We start from the raw sequence: 24,136 nt of genomic DNA on the forward strand, positions 1-24,136 counted from the left end.
CACCTTATCCTAATTCACTTTCCTTACAGAGTCACTTTATCCATAGAGTTTATCCTAAAAAATTATTTTTAGTCACAAAATCAATTCCCCTGAAGAATCACTTCTCACAGAAAATTTGAATCGGAGGAAATTCTATTCATCATGGTGTATGGTTGGATTATTGATCACAACTGAAATGGGAATAAGATGTGATCAATTGCTCATTTCAACTCTAGAGGATTGGAGAATTCACGCGAGATGTTAATCCCATCCAAAAGAAATGCTTGTTAGATGTGGACATTCATTCATGGCTAAGTCTAATGTAGATTTTCTATTGGAGAGAGAAAGTCTAACATGAACTCTAGATCACAAATTTTCCTTTAGGTTTGAGAGGTGTATATATAGATTTTGGACAGCTAATAGATGGGTACATATTTTGACATTTTTATTCCAGGTAGGCACAATCCAAACGATAGCTATTCCATCAATAACTAATCATCGATAGATCCGGAACTATGAAGTAAGGGCTCTTCTCCTTTTTCTTTTTTTTTTCTTATTCTTTCTCTTCTTATTTTGTCTTCTCTTCTTCCTCTTTTATATAAAAAATAAGTAGGGTCAAAAGCGAGGGGCTTCCAAGTGCCCCTAAGGTAGGGGAAATAATTCTATAAGATTTAATCTTATGTATTTATGGTCTAGATATAATTTATAATATGACACGTGATAATTTTTTTTTCTTGTTTCCTCACAAATAGTGCCATCGATGGAGAGCCAAAATTTTATTGTAATTTTTATCATATGTCATGTTATAGACTGAGTCCAACCACAAATATATAAAACCGCATCTGGTAACATTATTTTCCAGGCTAAGAAGCTTAAGCCCCCCTGGCCCCCTGATCCGCCGGGTGCTAATCAATTTTGGCTCTCCATCGATGACACTATTTTGGCGTGGATCGTATCGCGTAGGACCTAGAATTTTTCGGGTTTGAATACATCGATCTAGTTTGACATGAATTTTTGGGGCTAGCTCACATTTCTTTGGGTCCATCGGCCCATCCAGCCCATGTAAATCTATTCTATTTTTTTTAGACGAACCTATTCTATTCTCACTGGTAACGGTAACGCGAGCACGCAGCCGCCCCCGTCTGTTTCTTCCTAGCTCTCTCTCTCTCTGCTTCCACGCAAAGCAGCGCCGCCGGCGACAAATCGATCGCTGCCAGCATCACCTCGCATCAATGGCCAGCAAAATCGGTTTCCCAAGGCTTCCTCTTCTCTCCAGTACTCTCAATTTCGCTGGAGACCGCCCAATTTGCTTTGGCCGCTACTGCGCCCCCAAGCCCCCACGCCGGCTCGGCCTGTTCGCCGCCGGTGGCAGTAGTCCTCTTCGACGCCGAGCGCTGGACGTACCGGGGAAGTATCGCGCCGTATCTGATACGTGTATTTATTTGATTTTGTCCACATGATTGCAGGATGAGAGGAGCAAAAGTTGGCGAGTGCAAGCTGTGTCCGTTGCTCCCGATAGGTTTGAGAGCAGGAAGGATCTGCCAGAAAAGTGGAGGGGCTTGAGAGACGACGAGCTGTCCAAGGAAACTCGCGTTCCCGGCTGTGTGTTTGTTCATATGAGTGGCTTCACTGGGGGCAACAAGACCTACGAGGGAGCTTTGGGAATGGCAAGAGGTGCTCCCAAATGCTGATTCTGCCGAAGCATCTGTCAGTAACAGAATTTTACTACCCATGTTACCATCGGTTTAGTAATATCCTACGCATGCTGCATCAGAGTTTCAGCAACACAGTTTGCAGTTGCGTCTTCACTCACCCATTTGGCTCGTAGTCGTAGCTGACATTGAGTAGTCATCTTTTCTTATCCTCTCTTCTGATGATGAGGTTGTTATTTTTTCTTCAATCTGGAATAACATGGCATTTTGTTAAAGAAAATGGAGTCACCGTGGTGTTGCGTCCGCATTGATCGCCCGTGTCCAACATTTGGTAGTCACCGTGGTGTTGCGTGTGCACTGACAGAAGGGAAAATGCTACATGAAGCAAACTAACTATGCGCATGGTACTAAAAGGCGAACAAGTCAATTTTGCTCCAAATGAACAGATACTAGAATTGAAATGTCCGGTGAGTGTTACATGCAAGTTGTATTTTGGACTTGGTAGCCAGCTATGCCTATAGTTTAATGAAATGCTTGATTCCCATAAAAAAACTTGACATAAAATGAGGGCGAGGCACTATACATATAGCATAGATACATCATTATGCAACTACAAGAATCATACAACACTGTGCAAGTGATCTGAACAAGGCAACACGTTCATGCCTTCACACGATTAATATATTATGTTATTTGGTATTTCTTTTTGGCTACGGACACATGGATTAAACGTGCGTACTTCCGAGTACAGTTTAGCCCCTCACTCAGAAGACAATACTTTGATATGGATCGCTTAGGTCCTAGAATTTTTCGAGTTTGAAATTAACTAGGACGGAACGGAAGGCAGGCTACGCTGCGCCGTCGTGTTTGGGCTATCTGGTGGCGCATGTTTGGTAATGTTTGTCATGCATTGAAATCTTATTTGAAACAAAGAATTTGCTTCGTTGGTTCATAAATCATGCTTAGTTTGAAGAGATGAGCAGAATCCTTACGATTTTCATCAAATAGCTCTCCTACATTTCAGTGCCCAAGGACCATATATATCTTAGTCTTGCTAAAAGGTTCAGTTCAGTCAGCTGGCCAAAGACAACATGTATATGGAATTTGAAGTAACACTAAAACATCCTGAACATAAACACCAATTTAGTCCAATCATTTTGACAGCTGAGTCTGATCATGGATATTAAAATCTAAATCTGAAAGAACTAATAGAAATGAAAAGCACTGTTGGCACCATGCAATTGCCTGATGCTGCTTCCCTCTCGTAATGTTGCAAGAAAGGATGCATGAAATTGAACAGAAGCAGGAAGCATGAACACAACAACAATAAAACTGTAAAATGAACTTAAGAAGTGCTAAAGCATGTGAAAATACACGATTTAAATTAGGAGTCTCGAGGTTGCCATAAGAAAAAGGCACCAAGCATTTGCCGAACCAAAATGGAGACTACGAAGAATATGCTAGACTGAGACTCAAAAGAACAGCAAGAGAACATCTTCCTGTGGCCTACAAAGCAAAAAATATTTCTTTGGGAGAATAAATTAGTAATGTTCTGCTGGAATATATGAAAGTAAAGATATCAAAGCTTTTATTTTTGTTATCTGCATAAAAGATGTTTTTCCTTGTTGTCTATTTTGATGTACAAAATAAAACTGACACCTTTGTATGGTCTTTTGTGCTCTAGATTTACCCCCAAATGATATATAGCATTATCAGTGTCATGAAGCTAAAAGAAGAAATATGTAACGATTAATGTTGGGTGTCAAAACAAAAAGGTGGAACCTGAACAAAGTTCAAATTCTTTGCTTGAGGCTTGAGCGATTAAATTTGACAATTTCTGGAATGCTGGGCGCTATAGCAAACCTTAAATTAATTGAGAAAGGTAAATACAATGCCTGAGAAAAATTTAGCACAGGACAATATAACCTGCAAGACTGCAAGATGTCTGGCAAATAGAAACGGGGGAAATAAAATCACAGAAACAGCTTACCTTGTTTCTTGGCAAACCAAGTAGTAGTTCATAAAGCACAGAAACACACTACAAATGTTATGATTTGTCTCACCGACGCGTCTTCGATACCACAAACGAATGCTCAATTGTACAACTGAATTATTTAGCCAAAGCACTGGTAGGCTGTATCTGAAAGGCTAATGCATTGCTTTTCTGCATTTCCAAATACAAACTAATTTCTGACACCAACACACCAATGCAAATTTTTCACCAAACCACAAAAAAGGATGTCAACAGCTATTTCGTGTCAAATTTTTTAAGAAGGGAATAATGTCCTACGTGAAGATTATGGACGTTCAAGTTGACAAAGAGATGGGAAATCAAATTAGTGAACAATAAGGTGAAGTAACCATTATAAATACTATTAAAAGAGATGAGGAACAATGTCAGTTAGCAATTAGTGAAATAAAGCATTAGGAATCCTAATGAATCAATAGATGAAGCATAAATTGAAAGGAATCAAAAGCAAGCGATGAAATGAATTTTACCCTAATCACAATGACACCCATAATACATAGTTGATTTAGCTAGGGAAAGGGTTGATTTAGCTAGGGAAAGGACCTAGCTCTTTGGCAAAAATTGTTGAAGTCAACCTTTTGAAGGTATTAGTCATAGGTGCATGCAGACATCATATATAGCACTTATGTTGATATATACTCCATGCAGCTCTTTTATAACAATTAGAAAGTAAGGCCACATAGAAGCGACATGTTGTGAATTAGGTCAAAATGGAGTTGGTTAGCATGTCATAATGACAAAAAGGAACAACATTTGCACATAGAACTCAAAAACTACCTGGGATCATGTGAACATAGAACGCCTGTCGTTAGTGTTGCAAAACTATACAGCCCATCTATCAGCTTCATTGTCATACAGAAAGGGAGCATGTGCAAAACCTTGGAGGGAATGTAGCAGATACGCCAACAAAATTATATAGCCCATCCATCAGCTATTCAGCTTCATGATCACATAGCAGGAAGCATGCAAAAGACCCTGAAGGGGACAAAAGCAGATGCGCCAATGAATGTAAAGCAACATAACATGTGAGTTAGCAAAACTGACAGACAAATTAAGCGCTGTGTGGCATGCCTGTATTTAAATCTGAACTTAGCATCTCATGCCACTCCTAGATTTACCAAGTTTAAACTACGAACTTTTCTATATTGAAGAACAAAAGAGAATCACCTAGCATAAGCAGTAAAGGCCATAGATGCATCTGCACTTGAACTTCATATCTCATCATTTGACTTTTGATTTAGATTTAAGCCATCATTTCAATCCATTAATAAGAAGGCATGAAAACAAATCTGATTCAGAGCATGGCTCACTTAAAATATGCTGATAGGCTCACTAATGGCCTAATGGGGAAGCAAGGTGATTTAGCCAAGAAAGAAGCGCATCTCCGTGGCACAAAACAGCATTAGAACAATAAACAACTCAAAAATCTTTGCCCAAACCAAGAAATTAGTAGAATTCCTACACTTCCAGTAGGCCGCCCACATTCGAACAGAGCCAATCAGAGGAACCCTCTACAAACCCGATCTTTCTAACAAAAAACAAACATAAGGAGCACATGGATTTCACGGCAGACCTACCACGCTCACCAATCGGGGATTAGCTGCGTCGCCTGGAGCTTCTCCATGCTACCTAGAATTCGCGCCTCCACCCAGGGACCCGTCCCGCCGCCGCTCGAGGAGCACCTCTGCGCCGCCTCGGGCACGGCTCGCGTGACACCTCCGTGCGTGGATCTAGGCCGCTGCCGCCCAGATCCATCTTGCCCGCGCGGATCCTTGGCTCAGCTTCCCCGTGCGGAGACGACGCGTGCGAATCCGCGCCTAGGCACCTACGACGCGACGCACGCGTACGGGAGGCGACAGCCGACGGCTATCGTTGGCTAGGGAGCACGCGTCGTGGAGAGGCGGTCGAGGCTCCGGATGCATCGGAATCCTTTTATATATATATATATATATATATATATATGTATATATATATATATATATGTATACATATATATATATATATATACATATATATATATATATACATATATATATATATATATACATATATATATATATATATATACATATATATATATACATCGAGCTGAACCTTGTTTGATGTGAATTTCTCGGCTCAGGCTCTCTTTTCTTTTGCGGCTACAGTTAACAGGAGCTCAGGTATATATTTTGGTATACAAATTGTTGCTTTAAAAACACTAATCATACTCCACAAGAATCCTGCTCTGAAGGAGTACACGCAACCTACGGATGGCAGGACCAGCGGCCATGGTGAATTCATATTAACTCAAAAATATTCGAGTTGCATTGACGAGTTCAGATAAATCAGGGACCTAGGAATGACAGGTTTCCATCAGGTGCTAATGACAGCCAAATTTTAGGCCATCCAATGAAAGAATCAGAATCAAGCTCTGGTGTTTTGGGCAAGCTTCTTTGCGCGGCCATGAGACGGTTGCCCGTCGTCCTTTCCTCCAGCCTCAGGCTTCCGAGCCCAAGCAGGGGCTCGGTCAGGCTCGTAGCGGTAATCATAGAACAGCTCCTCGCCAGCGCTGATCCGTTCTTTGGCAAATATGCCTACTCTATGATCACCTGCTACCATGATAACCTTGGCATAGCAATTCGGATCAGGGGAATGGTTGGCAAATTTCAGCTTGTCACCCATTCTGTACGCATCAAGAACAAACTGCATTCAAAACAGTACAAGTCAGCATGTTGCAGTTACCAAATGCAGCAGATCAAATATAATATGCAGGATGTTGGACAAAATGACTCGTGCAGTCGAAAAACTCGGTTCATGCAAACATACAGTACAGGGCTGGTCACCTCTGGTGGTCAGCCCAGTATATAAAAACAAATTCTTGCAGCCTGTCACCAGGATGATTTTGCACACCAACCTCATTATTCAAATTGAAAAGGAATGATGAATTTTCACGGTCGTATATCTTTCCTCGCTTATCTGCTTCCTTGTGGGAGATAAGTTCCCCAGTGTACTCGCCGAGATATTCATGTTTGCCAACACTATTCTGAAGATTAAAAAAAAAAGACAAATGAGATGGGATGAAGGGAATGTGGGAGAGACGAATGGAAGAAGGGAAAGGATCAAATGAATAGTTCTACCTTAAGGAACGCTCCCCAGCCGGAAACATCAGATCTTCCAAGTAAGACCTGAGAAGACACCGTAACTCATGATTAAGTAAAGACCATTGATGAAATATTTATTGAAATGGAAAAAGAAAATTGTAATGTAAAATGTAGTAAGACGTGCATTTCACAATGTCAAACTACTTTATTGGGACGTGTTGCCTCACAATATATGTCCATTCAGAAACCCAAAGCAAATTCCATGCATTCTTCTTGTTTTACACTTCATTATCTCTTCCAACTAATGAGATGAATGGTCTCCATCTCTTAATGCCCTAAATTACAAGTGTGGAACAAGCGAACTTTACTTTTCCTTGACTTTATATTTTGTCTGTACCACAATGCCTGCTTTACATTTACTTTTCTGACCAAGTTTGAACACAGGTTTTGTTCTGATATCCTAATTTGCCCAGAATTGGCTAGAAACTGACTATAAACAAGAAAAGCTACTGTTTAAAGGATTTTGACTTTCAGCTGAATTTGCTGCTAAACCAATACCAGCTTCAACAGTAATGACAGCTAGCTCAAATAGAGTTAGACCGTTGCACTTAAATCACGTGTACATCACAATTGGGCTGTACCAGATAAAAACAAAGATATTGGAGACAGATGAAAACAAAGATATTCATAAGTGCAAATCGGGACTTAATTGACCTCAGACTCAAAGAGTCTCCTGTAAATGGACTCACCATTCTTTTTTTCTTGGTAAATGACAGAAGGAACAGACAAATCAATTATCATCTCAATGGAATTATAACCAAGATGCCGATAGCATGGGATATATCAAGGCAAAACTTTTTACCCTTTGCTGTTGTTTAAGAAGCAGTTTCATGTTCCGGCATTCATAATTATCTCCTCTCTGGTTTGGGACTCCCAATGTACCATCACCACACCTGTAAGTTAGAAAATATGAGTGGATACGAGTAGTTCCATGTACTGATGATTTATTCCAGAAAAAAAATATGGATTTGAACGAGATTACACAATGTTGAAGTTCGAACAAACTAGTGAATCACTTAGGCGAGGCTTTAGTGGAGAATCTTTTGAGCAAAACATGTATAAATGAATAAATCGTTATTTGTCTTTTACTCAACTGCATGTCATGTAAAAAATTTCCCTACTATATTTTTGGTTGACGCGTAGCAAATTCAAATGGAATCACAGAAGATTTCCTATACGTGCCACAGAAGGCTGATAGTGAAGTTTTACACAATATGAAGCCTACCATTTTGTAGAGCCTCCTGGATAAAGTGGATATTTCCCACAAATTTGCATAAAGCCTACCATTTTGTAATATTTGACCTGAGAGTTGAATGCTGTTAATTGGGATACCAGGTCTGTTTCAGCTCCAATAAAAATTGCAAAGGCACATATTAAAATTTAATCCAGTATTTTAGCATAAGGTATGGCACGGTAATTCCAAATTACTATGATTGATGGTTGTGGGGTGTAACTGATGACAAAACCAATTAATTTAATTATCTTAAATCCAAACATCCTGTGTAGACTTTTATCTGCAGAACTCAGTATATTGAGGTACTGCAATATAAACAGTCAATATTCTTAATAGACTTCTCGGCCACCAATGTTCCTCATGAATAGAAGAGCTTGCATATACCCTAGTTCAAGGTATGGAAACCCGCATAATGAAATTTGGCATTACAACTTTACTACATTGCACATGATTCCAGATGCAGGATGCCACTACCTAGTCCCAAGATCTCATATGGTAAAATATAGGAAACATATAAATTTTTCATGGTACAGGTCGTACATTACCAACTTTTAAGGTACAGTTGTGATTAGAGAACAAATAATTTTGAGGTATCACTAGTGCGTTTTTCTCTAAATAGATAGCTATGAAATAACCAAAGAAAAATCCCCGAAGAATTTCTCAGATTTTCAAATGCGTACCCGACCCAGCAGTTTCTGCAAACATCAGGATCACATTCCCTGTCAGCAGCAAAGCATGGACATTGGCGGCTGCGACACTGACTCTTTGCACAATGACAACCTCGAAAACGATTCTTGCACATTTTTGGACATCTGGAATGCAGAAGGGAAGGGATACACTTTCACACAAAGGACATAGTGAATCACTAAATTATAACAGCCAGACAATGGTAACAGGTTGAACATATGCTAATTTCCTTTACAATCAAAATAAAAAAATCTCAAACTAAGAAACAGTCAGCAAAGTAATACAGGTATACAATATCTTTGAACTCGAATATTTGTAGAAGAGTGGTAACAAGACAGTAACTCAATGGGCAGCGTTAGAAAAGCATTGAATTATCCATGTATTCTAGCAAAAAAATGTAATAACATGCAGGACCATAGTACGTGTATACATATACTGCAGTTTCTTTCATAAGAAACACTATTAATATCCAGAAATGCAACCATTCCTGATTTAAATTCTGCCTGCAATAAGACTACTTAACAGTATAAACTACAAACAAGGCATAAGTAACTGGCAGAACAGATAAAATGTTTCTGATACCAGGTACCAGCAAAAGGTAGGTAAAACCATAATAGATATTGGTGCGCAATCAATAGCTAAACATAATCCATACCAATACTATACTTTGCATACATAGGAACTTATGTGTGCAAATTTAAGTTGATGCAAAGGAAACCAAATAACTCACCCACAGTATTTCTCACAGCATGTCCCATTTGTGAGACATGGACACTGCTTCCCACATGCAGATTGACAACCACAAGGATTATACTGTCGACAGGGCTGATCCTTCCTTTCTGTAATCCTTTTCCTTATGAAATGGTAACCTGCAGATTTCCAGGTGTACTTCAAACGGCGGACTTTACCTCGCCTTCTAACAAACCTTGATCTCGTACGCAGCTCATTACCCTAGAGTATCAACATGGAAAACAACAAAATAAGTTACCAACTGGAGGACAAGTATCAATAAATGAGGGCTACAGTGAATCCAACCTTTATATATCCTTTAACAAGAGAATCAACACCACTAAGAGCTCCAGATGCATTACTGTTTTCAATATAATTCATATACTGAAAAACATCTCTGCATGTTTTCATTCCACCAAGAAGGTTGCGAGCAATTAAACAACTGCGTGAAAGACAAACCATGGGTTCAGTGTGACTATTGAGTTTAGTTCATCCAAGATTAAATTGTTTTCTTTTTACAATAATGATAGGAAGATCTCCAAGAAAAAGAAAACTGAGGGCCATATTATAATGGCACAAATTTATTAGAGCTGTTACAAAAGTGCAGATTAATAATAGTACACACCACTTATTTTGGTTGGTTATATTATAAAACTGCTTCTTAACTACAGCTGTTAGAGTTATTTACATCATTATTTTTATGTAGCCAGCTTATAACGGAGTAGAATAATTAGAGGTGTTGCAGTATTACACACACATATTTTGTTGGAACCAGATTGTATCATTATAACAGTGTAGATTAGTTGGAGTTATTATAATTGTGTAGCAAATGCACTTATTCTTTAAATCATTGGTATCACAGAAGTGTTGCAGTATTACACACACATATTTTGTTGGAACCAGATTATATCATTATAACAGTGTAGATTAGGAGTTATTATAGGTGTGTAGCAAATGCACTTATTTTTTAAATCATTGGTACCACAGATGCATAAAAGTGAACACAACCACATAATAAACCTGTGCAATCATGCGGGCTATTCAGAGTCGAATATCAGGAGGAAAAGCCAACCTGTTCCTTCCAAAAATCTCTAATCCTTTCACCAGGAGTCCCTGCTCAATCAACTTCCAGGATCTACAATTATCATCTTGCTTGCATATATTCTCATCAACGAATTCTTCTTTCCTTGAACCATCGTAACAAACTATTGCTAAATGTCGATTATTTGTTTCCTCCATTGAATCATTCTGAGCTTCAGCAAAAGCTGAGTTATTCCCAATTTGAGGTGTACTCTTCTTTCTAGAACTTCTTGTGCTTGGAGAATTGGATTGAGAGGATGCAAATGAATCCTTATTTCCATTCCGTGTACCGGATCTAAGCTTCATGTCCCTTGCCCAAAGGGATCCACTAACAGAACTAGAGTCCGACGGTGCCATGTCCCTTTGTCCTTTTTTCACACTCATAAGAATTCGCTCAGCAATTCTTCTATTGGTATTTTTCCTGATTCCACCTTTTGGACCAATTTTAACTTTTGAGGGACTAGGAGAATGTTGTGGGTATTTATTGCTTATTGGATCTACTTCTGAATCACTGCTTTCTGAGGCAACCCTTGCAGTTGAAGAGCTTTCACTTTGTTGGGATTTGTTTTTTCTTCCACTGGAACCATGCTTTTTCCTATTTGGCCCTGGCTGGTTTGTTGCATTGTCTGATGAATGAGTGGGCTCCTCAGCATCAATAAGCATGTGAGAATCAGTTGCAGCTACAGAATCTGGTTTAGAGGCCTGGAAAAATATGGTTAACAAAATAAATAGAGGGCAAAATTGTGTGCTTATGCTTCAGAAGGCTAAATTGTCACACCACACAAGCCACTTTGTGGAAGTCACAAACTATAAATACAGACCAGTTTATAACAATGAATACCACATGGTATACCATCATCCATGCCACTCCAAGCTGATTGTTTTTCTGTCTGCATAAAGAAGACACAAATCAGGTAAATACACACAATTTTAGAAATAACTCTTTTGACTTGAAAACTTACAGGAAATACTAAATCTTGAGAACACCCATGCAGTTTGCAATCGAAAACCTGTTAGCATCATAATGAGAAGAATGTTCATCAGCACAAAGGTCTTAGAAAAGAATATTAAGAAAGTTAAACAGTTGAGCATACCAGACATCGTCGACAGAAGAGATTGTCAAAGGAATCCAAAGCTGCGTCCAAATCCTTGTCACGGTACAAATCTTCCACTTTGGCATTATATTCAGTCACTTTCTTAGAAGAATCCTCAGTTTTCTCACCATGTAGGATCTCATATCTGGCCTGTAAAATAGGACCATGTGTTCTATATGTCAGATATGATAAATGAACTGGAAAAGGAAGGGCCAAATAAACATGAAGCCAGCATGAGATTAATGAGTCATATGAACATAAAACTAGCCTTTATATCATCAGCAGCCCTCACAAGATGTCGAGCTAAAGTTTCCACTACAGCATCAGACATGCCACATTCTTGAATAGTCAACCTAACAAAGTGCAGCAGAGAAACTCATTAGATGGTATCGCTATCAAGTGGAATTTCATATTGTTGATAATTGAACAATATGCTAGAACAAAGTCTGCTGCCAAATCAAACTTAACTTCCAAATTAAGATATCACCTTACATCGTTAGACAAAGCAAGCTTATAAACCATACACAAACTACTAAGAGAGAATATTTATGAAAATAACGTAATTCTTAATCATGACATAACTGGAGGATAAGCACAATGCCATAATCTTAACAATCCACCTACTTCGGTGATGAAAAAGCCTTACTTTTTGCAGATACCTTAAATAATGCAATCAAACTTTTCATAGTTTTTGAAGGAATAGCAATTAAACGACAGGGAAAACAATTGTGATCAAACAAAATGCTATAGTATTTATTAGCTATGGGAGTTCTCTACTGCATGAAAAGCAAAATGAAGCTATGAATGCCATATTAACTGAACGAGGAAAGCTACATATATGAATGAACTTGTTACCAACGCTATACGAACAGAGAATGACAAATGATCTGTAGTATTCTCGAAAAGAGAAAACCCGTCCTGTGATTCCAGGTGGTAAATGGTAATTGATTTCACATGCCATGTCTTTATATAGTGCATTGGTATAAACTTTTTGTATGCATACCTCCTCTAACTAAACTGTTTGTATTACTTTATGAATACCGATGTGATCCTTTTTCAGAGAAAAATATGGCAAACCTTTACTTAAAAGTAAAGTGTATGCAATAGTGTTTCTTCTAGAAATTATGTATTGTAAAATCAACAGATTTATTGAGTCCCAAGTCAGTGCGGAAATTAAAGAAGAGAGTGCAAACATAAAGGCAAAAGAAAATTAGTCAGATTAACATCTCAAGCTCTGTACCAAATAATAAATCCATTGGCACCTATAAACTCTTTTTTTTCCTTGTCCATTCTCCACAACACAATATTCACTATTGGTGCAAATTAAGTGGTAGCTGCTAGGCTATTTATACCCATCAAAGTTCTCCACTACACAGAGGGCAAGGCCATGCATACCGTGATATTTACTCAACCAATGTACTTATATTTAGTAGATATCTCAAGATTCTTTACCGAACAATAAAATCTTCAGCATCTGTGAACCCTTTCTTTTGTTCCTTATCCTCCAAAACACCAACACCATCTTCACTAGGGCTGCAAATTGAAAATAAAATGCTAGGCTATTTATACCTAGGAAAGGACTCTAACAAAAGGAGGCGAACATACGAACGATATGATTTTTACTTTGGCGTAGTAGAATAGCCCTTAAGGTAGCCCAGTGATCACTAATGATATTAACCAAAACAGTTCTGTGAATTAACGAGAGTCTCAGACAATTAGTCGGTCAATTCATAATTGGCGGTGGGTAAACCATCACATGTAACAGATCAGAGAGCATTTAACAGATTAATCTGTCCTTTTCTTCAACAGGTCAGCAGTTTTCAGAATTAACTTGTTGATTAAAATTCATTATCATAGAATATTGTGCAAAGATGTAGACCATGTATCATGTAGATTAAGTTATGATCAATTGTGCTTAAAATAGTGTTACCTTAATAATCTTAATAAATTTATTTTTATTAATTTTAAGCATGAGTGCATATATTGTTGAGGACATTTTCCTAATCATCCCTGTTTTCCAATGGATCAGCTGAACGATCAGTCACTTTGCAGTACTCATTCGTCTGATGACATGTTATCCAAAATAATGATTCAAAGTATATTTAGCGGTCTTAAACGAGTAGTTGGCTGATAAATCCAATAAGTCTGGCTATTTTCTAAAAAGGGTGGCCATTTTTCCCTGACTGGTTGTAAAATCAATGCACTCATAACCACCATGAAGAATTTGTCAGTTTTTAGTCTCAGTATAATAGAGTATGAAGTATGAAGTAAAAAATTAAGACAAAATTCAGACATTAATTTTGTGTACATGAAAAAAAAATCAAAGTCTCCATACAAAAAAGAAATGGTGTGCCATATAAATATGCTTGTGTTTTTTTCAATAGCAACAAAACTTGCTCTTTTATGTTTTGTTATATTTTATGTATAAATATATCATAAGTGACCTTGATAAGTCAATGAATATGTATAAATATATTACAACAAACATATAGTTGTACTTTAAACTCCAATTAATTACTTGGAGGTGTCATACTTTCAAACAGGCACGTAATGCTTTTTACTGCAGATTATTTACATAACTATTGTACTTGTATTACTTAGCTATGTACCTTAACATATTGCTTCTTAAAAGGAAAATGTACATCTCAAAAAAAGGGGGAAATGTAACTTTTACCTTCAAGAAACATATGTACAATAGCATTTCTTCATTAAACTATGTTTGTAAAATCATCACATCCATTGATCACACATTAGACCATAATTTAAACATAATAGGCAAAAAGAAAGCAATAACTCAGACTTCTTTACCGAATAATGCTATCTTCAGAATTTTTGAATTCCTTTTTCTCTTCTTCGTCCTCAATGGCTTCATCTTCACTATCACTGCAAATTAAGGCTTCACCACAACTTGTATCATAGTAAATCCTTCGCCGACCAAGTACAGATTGGTCTTCTGTCATCCTCTGGTTCCTGCATGAAACCCCACAAAACCTTAGATCTCAAGAGACCTTATGAGACCTTAATCTTGCACATTAGGAAAAATGGATTGTGATCTCATGCATGCATGTTTGCATTCAATTTTCAGCGAGGGCAAAAAAAACCTTCATACTCCTAGTTCTATATTATAGAGTATGTGTTGACGCAATAAGATATCTTTCACGAACAAGTGCAGCGACCACAAAACCTTAGATCTCAAGAGACCTTATGAGACCTTAATCTTGCACATTAGGAAAAATGGATTGTGATCTCATGCATGCATGTTTGCATTCAATTTTCAGCGAGGGCAAAAAAAACCTTCATACTCCTAGTTCTATATTATAGAGTATGTGTTGACGCAAGAAGATATCTTCCACGAACAAGTGCAGCGAGAGCTCACTCACTGGAGTGGCTCAAGCTTGAAGAAGAAGTGAAGAGGGAGCTCACTCACTGGTCTGTATTTATATGGCCATTCAGAGTGCAGATGTACAGGTATGCCCTTATAGCGATACAAGTATCCCAATACGTCATAGGCCTACAGCTGGTTGAATCACACATGGGTCTAGATGGGATACCTTTGCCCCTAATTTAGAAGATATTATCTACTATGGCGATACAGTGGTGCAAGTGGCCCTAAAGTTATGGTATTCTGCCAGTCGCCTATTGCGGCGTCGCACTGCCAAGATGTCATGACGACCTCTACTTGCACCGGGGATGTCAGAGTAGTCTCCACTTGTGTCGCATTAAATGTAGGTCACTTCCTTACAAGTGGAGGACGGTTGGTGAGCCCCTTATGATTTATCTTTCTCCAAGGTCTGATGGCCCTCCCTCTGAGCTCCGGGGAGCCTACCAAGGTTCCAGGAGACGGGGGCCTCTGGGAGGCCAGGGCTTCGAAAGACTAAGGCTCCAGGAGACTGGGACTCCAGGAGGCCAGCGAGACCGAGGGTGTCGGGGGTCCTTAAAGACGACCCCCAACCTCCCCTGGAGGATGGTTTCTTCTCCTATCTTAGGGGACAGTAGCCGAAGGGGCCTACGACCTTTGGAAGCCAGGCTTCCTGATTTGGATCCGGAGCCCAAGGGCTCCAGAAAAGCTCCTGGTGGCAACCTTTTAGCAATGTCTGCGGGCTGGAGTATTTCTCTCAACAATACCCCCTTATTCGCTAGCCCGAGATGAGAAGGGGTGAGCGGATGTAAAAGGAACTAGCTCCAGCCCGGCATCGTAGTCAAGATATCCCATGACATAGCTTCTATCCATAGAGGAGTCTCTTAGAAATAACCATGAGCGACGATGTCGGAGCCTGATGGAAGCGGCAAGGCTCGAAGGTGTAGATAACGTCGGGGCCGGAGACCGCTGAGATGCTAACAGAGGCACCAAGTTTTGGAGTCCATGCGGAAGCCAGAATGAGCCCTTCAGCTTCTCCGATGATGAGTCTTCTTATCACTTGAACCGTCATTGCGGGGGTCATGCATGGAGACAAGATATTTTCTTTATCCTCGACATAAGTACTGGATGGCGTGTGATAATGGCAGTGCGTGTGACGGGGTCATGCGCAGTCTCGCTTGAGCTCTTGTGCCCACGATTTTGCATGCGCCGAAAGGGGCTTGGCTCATAAATGCGACGAGACAGGTGCGCAAAAACCCAGGGTGCCACTGTAGGATGCCACCATGTGGATATGGATTAGCTGGGGCGTGGCCATGAGCCCTTCAACTAATGGTGGTGCGTCTGACAGGATCATGCATTTGTTTGGGGTCTGGCGCCCCCGACCCTTGCATACTCCAAAAGGGGTCTGGCTCATAAATGCAATGGGACGTGTGCGCAAAAAACCCGGGTGCCACCGCAGGATGACGCCACGTGGACGGGGATCAGCCGAGGCGTGGCCATGGGCCCCTCGAGGGAGTAATTGGAACCACCGCGAAACGATGCGCACGGTGATTTCGTTTCCTTCCTAGGGGTGTGCAACCATTTGGCCTGGCTATAAAAACTAGGGTTCAACGAGCTAATCCTTCCCTGCTTGTGCAGGGGAGCGCTTCTCCTTGGCTTTTTAGAGTATGGCGTCCTCCTCATCATCGGAGATGTCGATGTTCTCGATGGCGAGGTCGCCCTTAGCTCCGGTGCCGGTGCTTACAAGGTTGGAGCCAGCGACCATGGTACTCCCCTCCTCGCAGAGGGGGCTACCGCCCATTGCTCCGTCTCGATCTTCGATCCAAGCTATTGCTCTAGCCAAAACCATCGCCATCTCTGATGACAAAGAGGAGGTCAAGTGGGATTCTCTGAAGAGGGAGATTGATGCGGAGGAGAAGGCGGAGGCGGAAAAGGAGGCGGCAAAGGCGAAGAAGGAAAGGGTCGAGGAGAGGGGGAAGAGAGCAATGATGGAGCTTGTTCCGTCCTCTTTCTCGTCCTCTAGCAACCCAAGGGTCGGCTACTATATTAGCTTTCGTAGTGGTAAGCCACAGATGAAGCGCATCAGTCGTGACATACGTCGCTGATAGGGTTTGTAACATCTTTGATCATCACCTTGTACTCTTTTTCCCTTGGGTTGCTCTCTCTCAGGATTACTCTTTTTCCCCTGGGTTGCTCTCTCAAGATTTGTTTTTCGTTTGTTCATGTCTCCTTTGTAAACGTCCTTTGGATGTGCAAGTTATTTGTAATGAAAATAAATCTTTGGAACTATTTGATGTCTTTTCTCGGATCGAAATGTGAGCGATCCTCCGAATAGGTGGCCAGACATGTGTTTTATGTGCCTTCAATCCCCAAATGTGGTACCTTCCCTAGCCTCTTCGCATGCCGCAGTTGTTTGGCAGCCGGAGCAGCAAGCCCTCTCTTCTATCTGAAGCCGGTACAGACTACACTCTAAATTTGTTCCAGATTTCCGATTCAAGGCAATCCATCCGGAGCCCGGTGGTGATTGTTGGGGATGAAGCTGTCGAGAGGGCCGAGGGAGGCGGTTCGCGACCCCTTAGGCCTTTAGCTGTGGTGAGACTCCGGAGGTGGAGCCGACGATCGGGCCGAGGGAGGCAGTCCATGACCCCCTGGGCCTTCAGCCGGGGCGAGACTCTGGAGGCAAGGCCACTCGTTGTCCTGCGACGGTTACCAAAGGTGAAGCCGACGAGGGGGCCAAGGGAGACGGTTCGTGACCCGTTTGGTCATTAGCCGTGGCAAGGCTCCGGAGGCAAGGCCATCCGGAGTCCCATGACGGTTGCCGGAGGTGAAACCGACGAGGGAGCCGAGAGAGGCGATCCGCGACCCGCTTGGCCTTTAGTCGCAGCGAAGCTCTGGAGGCAAGGCCATTCGGAGTCCCGCGGCAGTTGCCGGAGGTGGAGACGGCGATCGAGCCAAGGGAGACAGTCCACGACCCGCTTGGCCTTTCGCCACCAGGAGTCCCACAACGATTGCCGGAGGTGAAGTCGACGAGTGGGCCGAGGGAGGCGGTCTGCGACCTACTTGGCCTTTAGCCGCGAGGCTCCGGAGGCAAGGCCATCCAGAGTCATGCGGCGGTTGCCTGAGGTAGAGCCAACGATCGGGCCGAGGGAGGCAGTTCGCAACCCGCTAGGCCTTTATCTGCGACGAGGCTCTGGAGGCAAGGCCATCCGGAATCCCGCGACAGTAGCCAGAGGTGGAACTGACGACCGGGCGGAGGGAGGTGGTCTGCGACCTCCTAGGCCGTTAGCCACGACGAGGCTCCAAAGGTAAGACCATCCGGAGTCCACGATGGTTGCCAGAGGTGGAGCCGACGATCAGGCCAAAGGAGACGGTCTGCGACCCCTTGGGCCTTTAATCGTGACGAGGCTCCAGAGACAAGGCCATTTGGAGTCACGCGACGGTTGTCGGAGGTGAAGCCAACGATCGGGTCGAGTGAGGCTGACCGCGACCCGCTTGGCCTTTATTCGCGGCAAGGCTCCTTAGGCAAGACCATCCGAAGTCTCGTGGCGGTTGCTAGAGGTGGAGCGGATGATCGGGCCGAAGGAGGCAGTTCGCAACCCCCTGGGCCTTTAGCCACGGCGAGGCTTCGGAGGCAAGACTATCCGGAGTCCCGCGGCAGTTGCCGGAGATGAAGTTGACAAGTGGGCCGAGGGAGACGGTCCGCGACCCGCTTAGCTAGCCGCGGTGAGGCTCCGGAGGCAAGGCCATCCAGAATCCCATGGTGATTGCCGAAGGTGGAGCCGACGATCATGCCGAGGGAGACGGTATGTGGCCCTTTTGGCCTTTATCCGCGACGAGGCTCTGGAGGCAAGGCCATCCGAAGTCCCTCGACTGTTGCCTGAGGTGAAACTAATGAGTGGGCCGAGGGAGGCGGTCCGCGACCCTCTTGGCCTTTATCCACGACGAGACTCCGAAGGCAAGGCCATCCGAAATACCGCAGTGGTTGCCAGAGGTGGAGCGGACGATCGGGTCGAGTGAGGAAGTCCGCGACCCGCTTGGCCTTTATCCACGGCGAGGCTCCGAAGGCGAGGCTATCCGGAGTCACGCGATGGTTGCCGGAGGTGGAGCCGACGATCGGGCAAAGGGAGGCGGTTCGCGACCCTCTTGGCCTTTATCCATGGCAAGGCTCCGAAGGCAAGGCCATCTAGAGTCCCGCAGCGGTTACCGGAGGTGAAGTCGACGATCGGGCCGAGAAAGACGGTCCACGACCCCCTGAGCCTTTATCCGCAGCGAGGCTCCAAAGGCAAGGCTATTCGGAGTTCCACGGCTGTTGCGGAAGGTGGAGCCGACGATCAGACCGAGAGAGACGGTCCGTGACCCCCTTTGCCTGTAGCCGTGGTGAGGCTCCGAATGCAAGGCCACCCGATGTCCTGCGGTGGTTGCCGGAGGTGAAGCCGACGAGGGGGCCGAGGGAGACGATCTGCAACCCCTTCGGCCTTTATCCACGGCGAGGCTTCCGAGGCAAGGCCATCTGGGACCTGCGGTGGTTACCGAAGAAGCAATGTCACTCCAGCATAAAAATGTCAGAGGTGGAGCCGACAATCAGGCCGAGGGAAGCGGTCTGCGACCCGCTTGGTCTTTATCCACGGTGAGGCTCTGGAGGCAAGACCATCCGGAGTCCCGCTGCAGTTGCCGGAGGTGGAGACGACGATCGGGTCAAGGAAGGCGGTCCGTGACCCCCTGGGCCTTTAGCCGCGGCGAGGCTCTGGAGACAAGGCCATCCGGAGTCCTGCGGCGATTGCCAGAGGTGGAGCCGACGATCGGACCGAAGGAGGCGGTTTGCGACCCCCTTGGCCTTTAGCCGCGGTGAGGCTCCGGAAGCAAGGCCACCCGGAGTCCCGCGACAGTTGCCGGAGGTAAAGCCGACAAGTGGGCCGAGGGAGACAGTCTACGACCCCCTCGGCCTTTATCCGCGGTGAGGTTCCAGAGGCAAAGCCATCCGGGACCCGCGATGGTCTACTAAAGAGGCCATGTAGGAAGCCGGGGCTCTGGGAGGCTATGGCTCCGGGAGACTGGGGCTCCGAGAGGCCAGTGAGACTGGGGGCGTCGAGGGTCTTTAGAGACGACCCCCAACCTCCCCCAGAGGATAGCTTCTTCTCCTGTCTTAGGGGATAGTAGCAAGAGGGGCCTACGGCCTCCGGAAGCCAGACTTCCTACTTTGGATCCGGAGCCCAAGGGCTCCAGAGGAGCTCCTGGTGGCGACCTTTTAGCAATATCTACGGGCTGAGGTATTTCCCCTAACAATATGGAGACATGCAAGATCATTTAGCAACTTCGAAAGAATAGTACAAAGGCAGTCAAAGCTGCCAAGCAAACACCCAGATTGCTCATCCAGACTATCCAGATTACTCATATAGACTATCCACACCAACTTCATCTTTCATGTAACAAAAATATGCAATCATTATAAAGTTTCCAGATTTCAACTTGTCGTTGTAATTGAATAGATCACATCCACTAGAACCGCCAATTATTTCAGTATAATAAATGTAATAGCTGCAGAATTGCATCAATCAATAGCGCATTTTGAAGTTAATACTACCATTACATATACCATTATCATAAACAGGCAATGATACAGCTATGACAAGATCAGGTCAAAATATTGTAACATGTCGTTTCCTAAATTTATAGTAGGAAATGAATCTTATCTGGCATTAGTGCAAAAAATATATGTTAGCCAAATTTCTTATACTCAAAATATAATCAGCAAAGGCACAGATTTAACGACTAGAAAAAATATTACCGATACCAAAAAGCCACTAGAACAATCCAACCTCAACTGCTCAAACTAAGATTGAACACAAAATTGTGCTGCTAGTAATTGTGTTACAAGGTGTCTAAGCCATATTTTTGTGTCAGCACCTAGTTGAAGTATTCAAGGGTTTGGGGATGTTGAGAAAAGCCTATGATTATAAACCGACCTGTCCAAAAATATCCATGTCGTGTAAGGTGGAAGCTTTGGCAGTTCTGGAAGTTTGATCGGTCGAATGGCATTCTTCGCACCGAGATTTCCACCCAAAACAACATTCGATGTGGAGAAAGAATTTTCTTCTTGACAATTGCCACCATCTTTGTCAGCAGGATAAATATCAGGACTATGCAAGGTGCTTAGTGCATCATCTTGCCTTTTAGTGAGAAAATTTGATACTACATCAGAACCATTTGATGTATTACTTTGCCTAGTTTTTGACAAATTGTAAGTGTTCTGCGTAAAGGTGCTGAGATTAATCTTGTTCTGCTCTATCCTATTCTGGAAAAGATCAGAACAAAAAGGAAAATCAGAAACATAAATATCTGGTACAAATATTCAGTAAAAGGACAAAATATGTAACTTCGAAGCACCTTAATGTAAGTAAATCGATCTGCTGTTATTCTCTTCTTCAATGAGTCAATAACAGATAAAACATAGCGAGAGGCAGCATTTTCTTCTTCAGATCTCACAGCCGTAATACTGGTAACCTAAAAAAAGCATAAGCAGTAACTCTATCACAACAGGCGTACTACAAACTCAAAGGCTAGGCGTATACTTATATTTTATTCCAACAAAGTTTTGACTTTAGATCAAAGGGTCAGCTAGTATTAAACGAAACATCATTCTTGATAAAACCAGCTATGGTCCATACTCCAATGATCTTATGTAACCATAATTATAGAATGAGCAAAATTGTTTGTATGAAATCTTTTGCAAACATAACTCATTTACCTCTGCATTCTGACAAAAGCAAGCTACTAAAATGTATGCCTATGGCATGACCTTTTTATTTCTTAAATGAAAAGGGCATAAATGGATCAGAAAGACAAGATTGTGCAAATAAATAGCACAAAAATTTGTAATCATTGGGTACTGCTACAACCAAGAAAATGCATGCTGTTCCTCTACTTTGTAAGTAAAATTTAGATAAATAATGGCTCATGGTTGCTACTTAGCACATAATGTCAGTGCACCATAGAGAACCGACAACCGCTTAATAACATGATAAGAGATTTTGTTAGAATCTAGTGTTCCTTATTGTACAGTTTGGTACCTTGACAATGGTTGTACTCCAGAATTCAATTCTATGTGCAAAATGCAATAAAGTCAACAAAATATAATGCAATACTTCAGGTTCAGAAACGAAAAGAACAGAATCTGGGATGTAGCCTGTCAAGCCACATTCTCAGATACGATAAAATACATCATGAGAAAAATACAACAGTACAGAGTAGATGCGAATTGGAGCACACCAGCATTCAAGCTGAAGATGATGCTGCTAGTCACATTCCATCCCACACTTTGCTAAAATGCAGTACAGAAGGGGCAAAATGTTGACATTCCGCTATCTACTCTCTGAAAATCACCCGAAACAAACCAAGTTGTCTTAGAAATGCCGAGGCGAAACACCGAGACAACCCCACCTACCGCCAGGGGCTCTTGGGGGCGCATGGGCGGCCTGAATCAACATTAGGCATACTCCTCCCACCTTCCAGCTCAGCTCATCAAAGACAATTAAACACCCTATAGCCCAGCTCTCCGGGTTTGGGTTGCCCAGCATCCGCTGCTGCCGTGACTCATGAACATCGCAGCTGCCCTACCCCGCCACCTCCCCACCTCTCGCCAGCTCCATCTCTGATGCGGGCGACTCCTCCGGCGAACCCCAACCGCCTCAAATCAAAATGTTCCACCATGTACAATCAATTGTTCCAAATAAGTGAATCCAATATTCCAAGGGGGAAATTAGTTGTTCCGGGAGCAAAAGGAGCCTCGCAGGAGCACGGACGCAGCGCGCGCCAGCTGAGAGCGAGAGCAGCGATAGTGACCGGAAGTTGAGACGAGGACGGCGAGGCCGACGGGAGCACGACGAGAGGCGGAGCGCAGAGGTTGGGAGCCCACCTCAGACTTGCTACGGCTTCGTCCGTCGCGAGTGACGAGCAAGGAGTGTCGGCGAGGGAACGACTGTGGGGCGTGCGTGGAGGTGAGGAAACAACGGCGAGAGGCCCTGGACGGTGGTGGAGATAGTGGAAACGCAGTGGTGGAGGCGACGCGCGTGGGGCGGAAGGGGGTGAGCGACGCCTGGTTTGAGGCAGCGTAGGCAGCCCGGATGATTCACGCCTACCGCCGCCGCTAACACCATAGCCACCCCGTCTGAGCGCGCACACGACCGCAGCAAAAACCAAGCAGGCAGCCCAGAGCTCCGCCCCCAAAATCCGGCGACCTCACTTCAAGCCCCGCACGAACAGCACCAGATCTCTCCCCAAACGCCCCGAAACCGACCGATCGCCGCCGCAACGACCCCAAATTCCAACCTACATTGCCCACTCGACCCGAGACGCGAACCACCCACCGACCCGCGCACACGAAACCTCAGCACCGCAGGAGGGAGGGGCAGACCTGGGCGGCGCTGGTGGATGGGTGCGACCGGCCCGCAGACGCCGAAGCCGAGGCCGACGCGGACGACGCCGCCGCCGCCTCCATCGCGCGCGAAACCCTAGCCCTCGCGCGCGCGCGCTCCCGCCCTCCCCACGAGTTGGGCGCCGAGTCGCGTCGATAAAAAAAAAGTGCGCTAGGATTTGGTGGGGGAGAGGAGAGGGGCGAGGTGAAGCGGAGGGTGAGGGGAGGCGTTTTGAAATGGGCGCCTCGTCACTCATCAGCTGGCCGCTCGCTGGCTGCCTACCGTAGAAACAAATTCGATGAGACCTTTAGATAAAAGATCTTATGAGACTCAATCTCATATAAAAGATCTTATGAGACTCAATCTCATATAAAAGATCTTATGAGATCTTATGCCATATATTTTAATCTAACGGCTCGAGCATGTATATAAGTGTGATAGAAAATATATGTCACGGAGAGGTATGAATCTGTCTGTGAGACTCAATCTCATATAATTTGCTTCCGCCTATCGGTGGTCAATCCCTGGAGCAGGGGCATTTAATTTTTTTTCCGGCCATTCGATATAGTAATAAATTTATTATTATAGACTCGAAAGGATCTATTTATCATTCTTAATGAAAAATTGTCACTCCAATAGAATAGCAAAAAGTTAAATATTTTTCTGAGCCAGTGGTCGTGGTGGGGAGTGGTGATGAGGTACTGGGCTTAGGTAGATTGCAGTCGCTAAGTGGTGGGATC

General features: G+C 43.4%; 1 protein-coding gene and 1 long non-coding RNA gene across 7 annotated transcripts; both read right to left on the reverse strand.

The window, feature by feature from the left end:
* Window positions 1–865: 865 nt before the first annotated feature.
* Window positions 866–5,596, reverse strand: LOC133926309 (uncharacterized). The gene is made up of 3 exons (XR_009911083.1): window positions 5,238–5,596; window positions 1,793–4,635; window positions 866–1,684 (listed from the first exon to the last, which is right to left on the reverse strand). It is a non-coding gene; the product is annotated as an uncharacterized LOC133926309 (long non-coding RNA).
* Window positions 5,597–5,733: 137 nt separating this feature from the next.
* LOC133926307 (histone-lysine N-methyltransferase EZ1-like) lies at window positions 5,734–23,601 on the reverse strand. Of its 6 annotated transcripts, none has more exons than XM_062372169.1 (17): window positions 23,396–23,598; window positions 21,370–21,486; window positions 20,949–21,277; window positions 14,436–14,597; window positions 13,080–13,160; window positions 11,896–11,980; window positions 11,628–11,777; window positions 11,496–11,543; window positions 11,355–11,423; window positions 10,526–11,235; window positions 9,760–9,895; window positions 9,455–9,675; window positions 8,718–8,849; window positions 7,606–7,696; window positions 6,780–6,827; window positions 6,557–6,685; window positions 5,734–6,345 (listed from the first exon to the last, which is right to left on the reverse strand). In XM_062372169.1, exons 1-17 carry the CDS (start codon window positions 23,477–23,479, stop codon window positions 6,067–6,069), a joined length of 2,871 nt encoding a protein of 956 aa, XP_062228153.1. In that variant the 5' UTR covers window positions 23,480–23,598; the 3' UTR covers window positions 5,734–6,066. The 6 variants fall into 6 exon arrangements, 5 of the variants coding, with proteins under 5 accessions (XP_062228153.1, XP_062228154.1, XP_062228157.1 ...); XM_062372170.1 differs by lacking the exon at window positions 23,396–23,598 and adding an exon at window positions 22,252–22,354; XM_062372173.1 differs by lacking the exon at window positions 23,396–23,598 and adding an exon at window positions 22,053–22,180.
* Between the last annotated feature and the right edge of the window lie 535 nt (window positions 23,602–24,136).

Source organism: Phragmites australis, chromosome 8, assembly GCF_958298935.1.
Source record: "Phragmites australis chromosome 8, lpPhrAust1.1, whole genome shotgun sequence".
Taxonomy (NCBI): Eukaryota; Viridiplantae; Streptophyta; class Magnoliopsida; order Poales; family Poaceae; genus Phragmites; species Phragmites australis.

Bases quoted from the DNA above. Each gene is read 5' to 3' on its own strand.
- LOC133926307 (XM_062372169.1), bottom strand. From the start codon at position 23,479: ATGGAGGCGGCGGCGGCGTCGTCCGCGTCGGCCTCGGCTTCGGCGTCT. The intron at 14,598-20,948 runs GTCGGTTTATAA...GGTTTCATGCAG, and splicing joins ACATGGATATTTTTGGACAG to GAACCAGAGGATGACAGAAG. The intron at 6,828-7,605 runs GTAAAAAGTTTT...GTGTCTTCTCAG, and splicing joins TTCTTAAACAACAGCAAAGG to GTCTTACTTGGAAGATCTGA.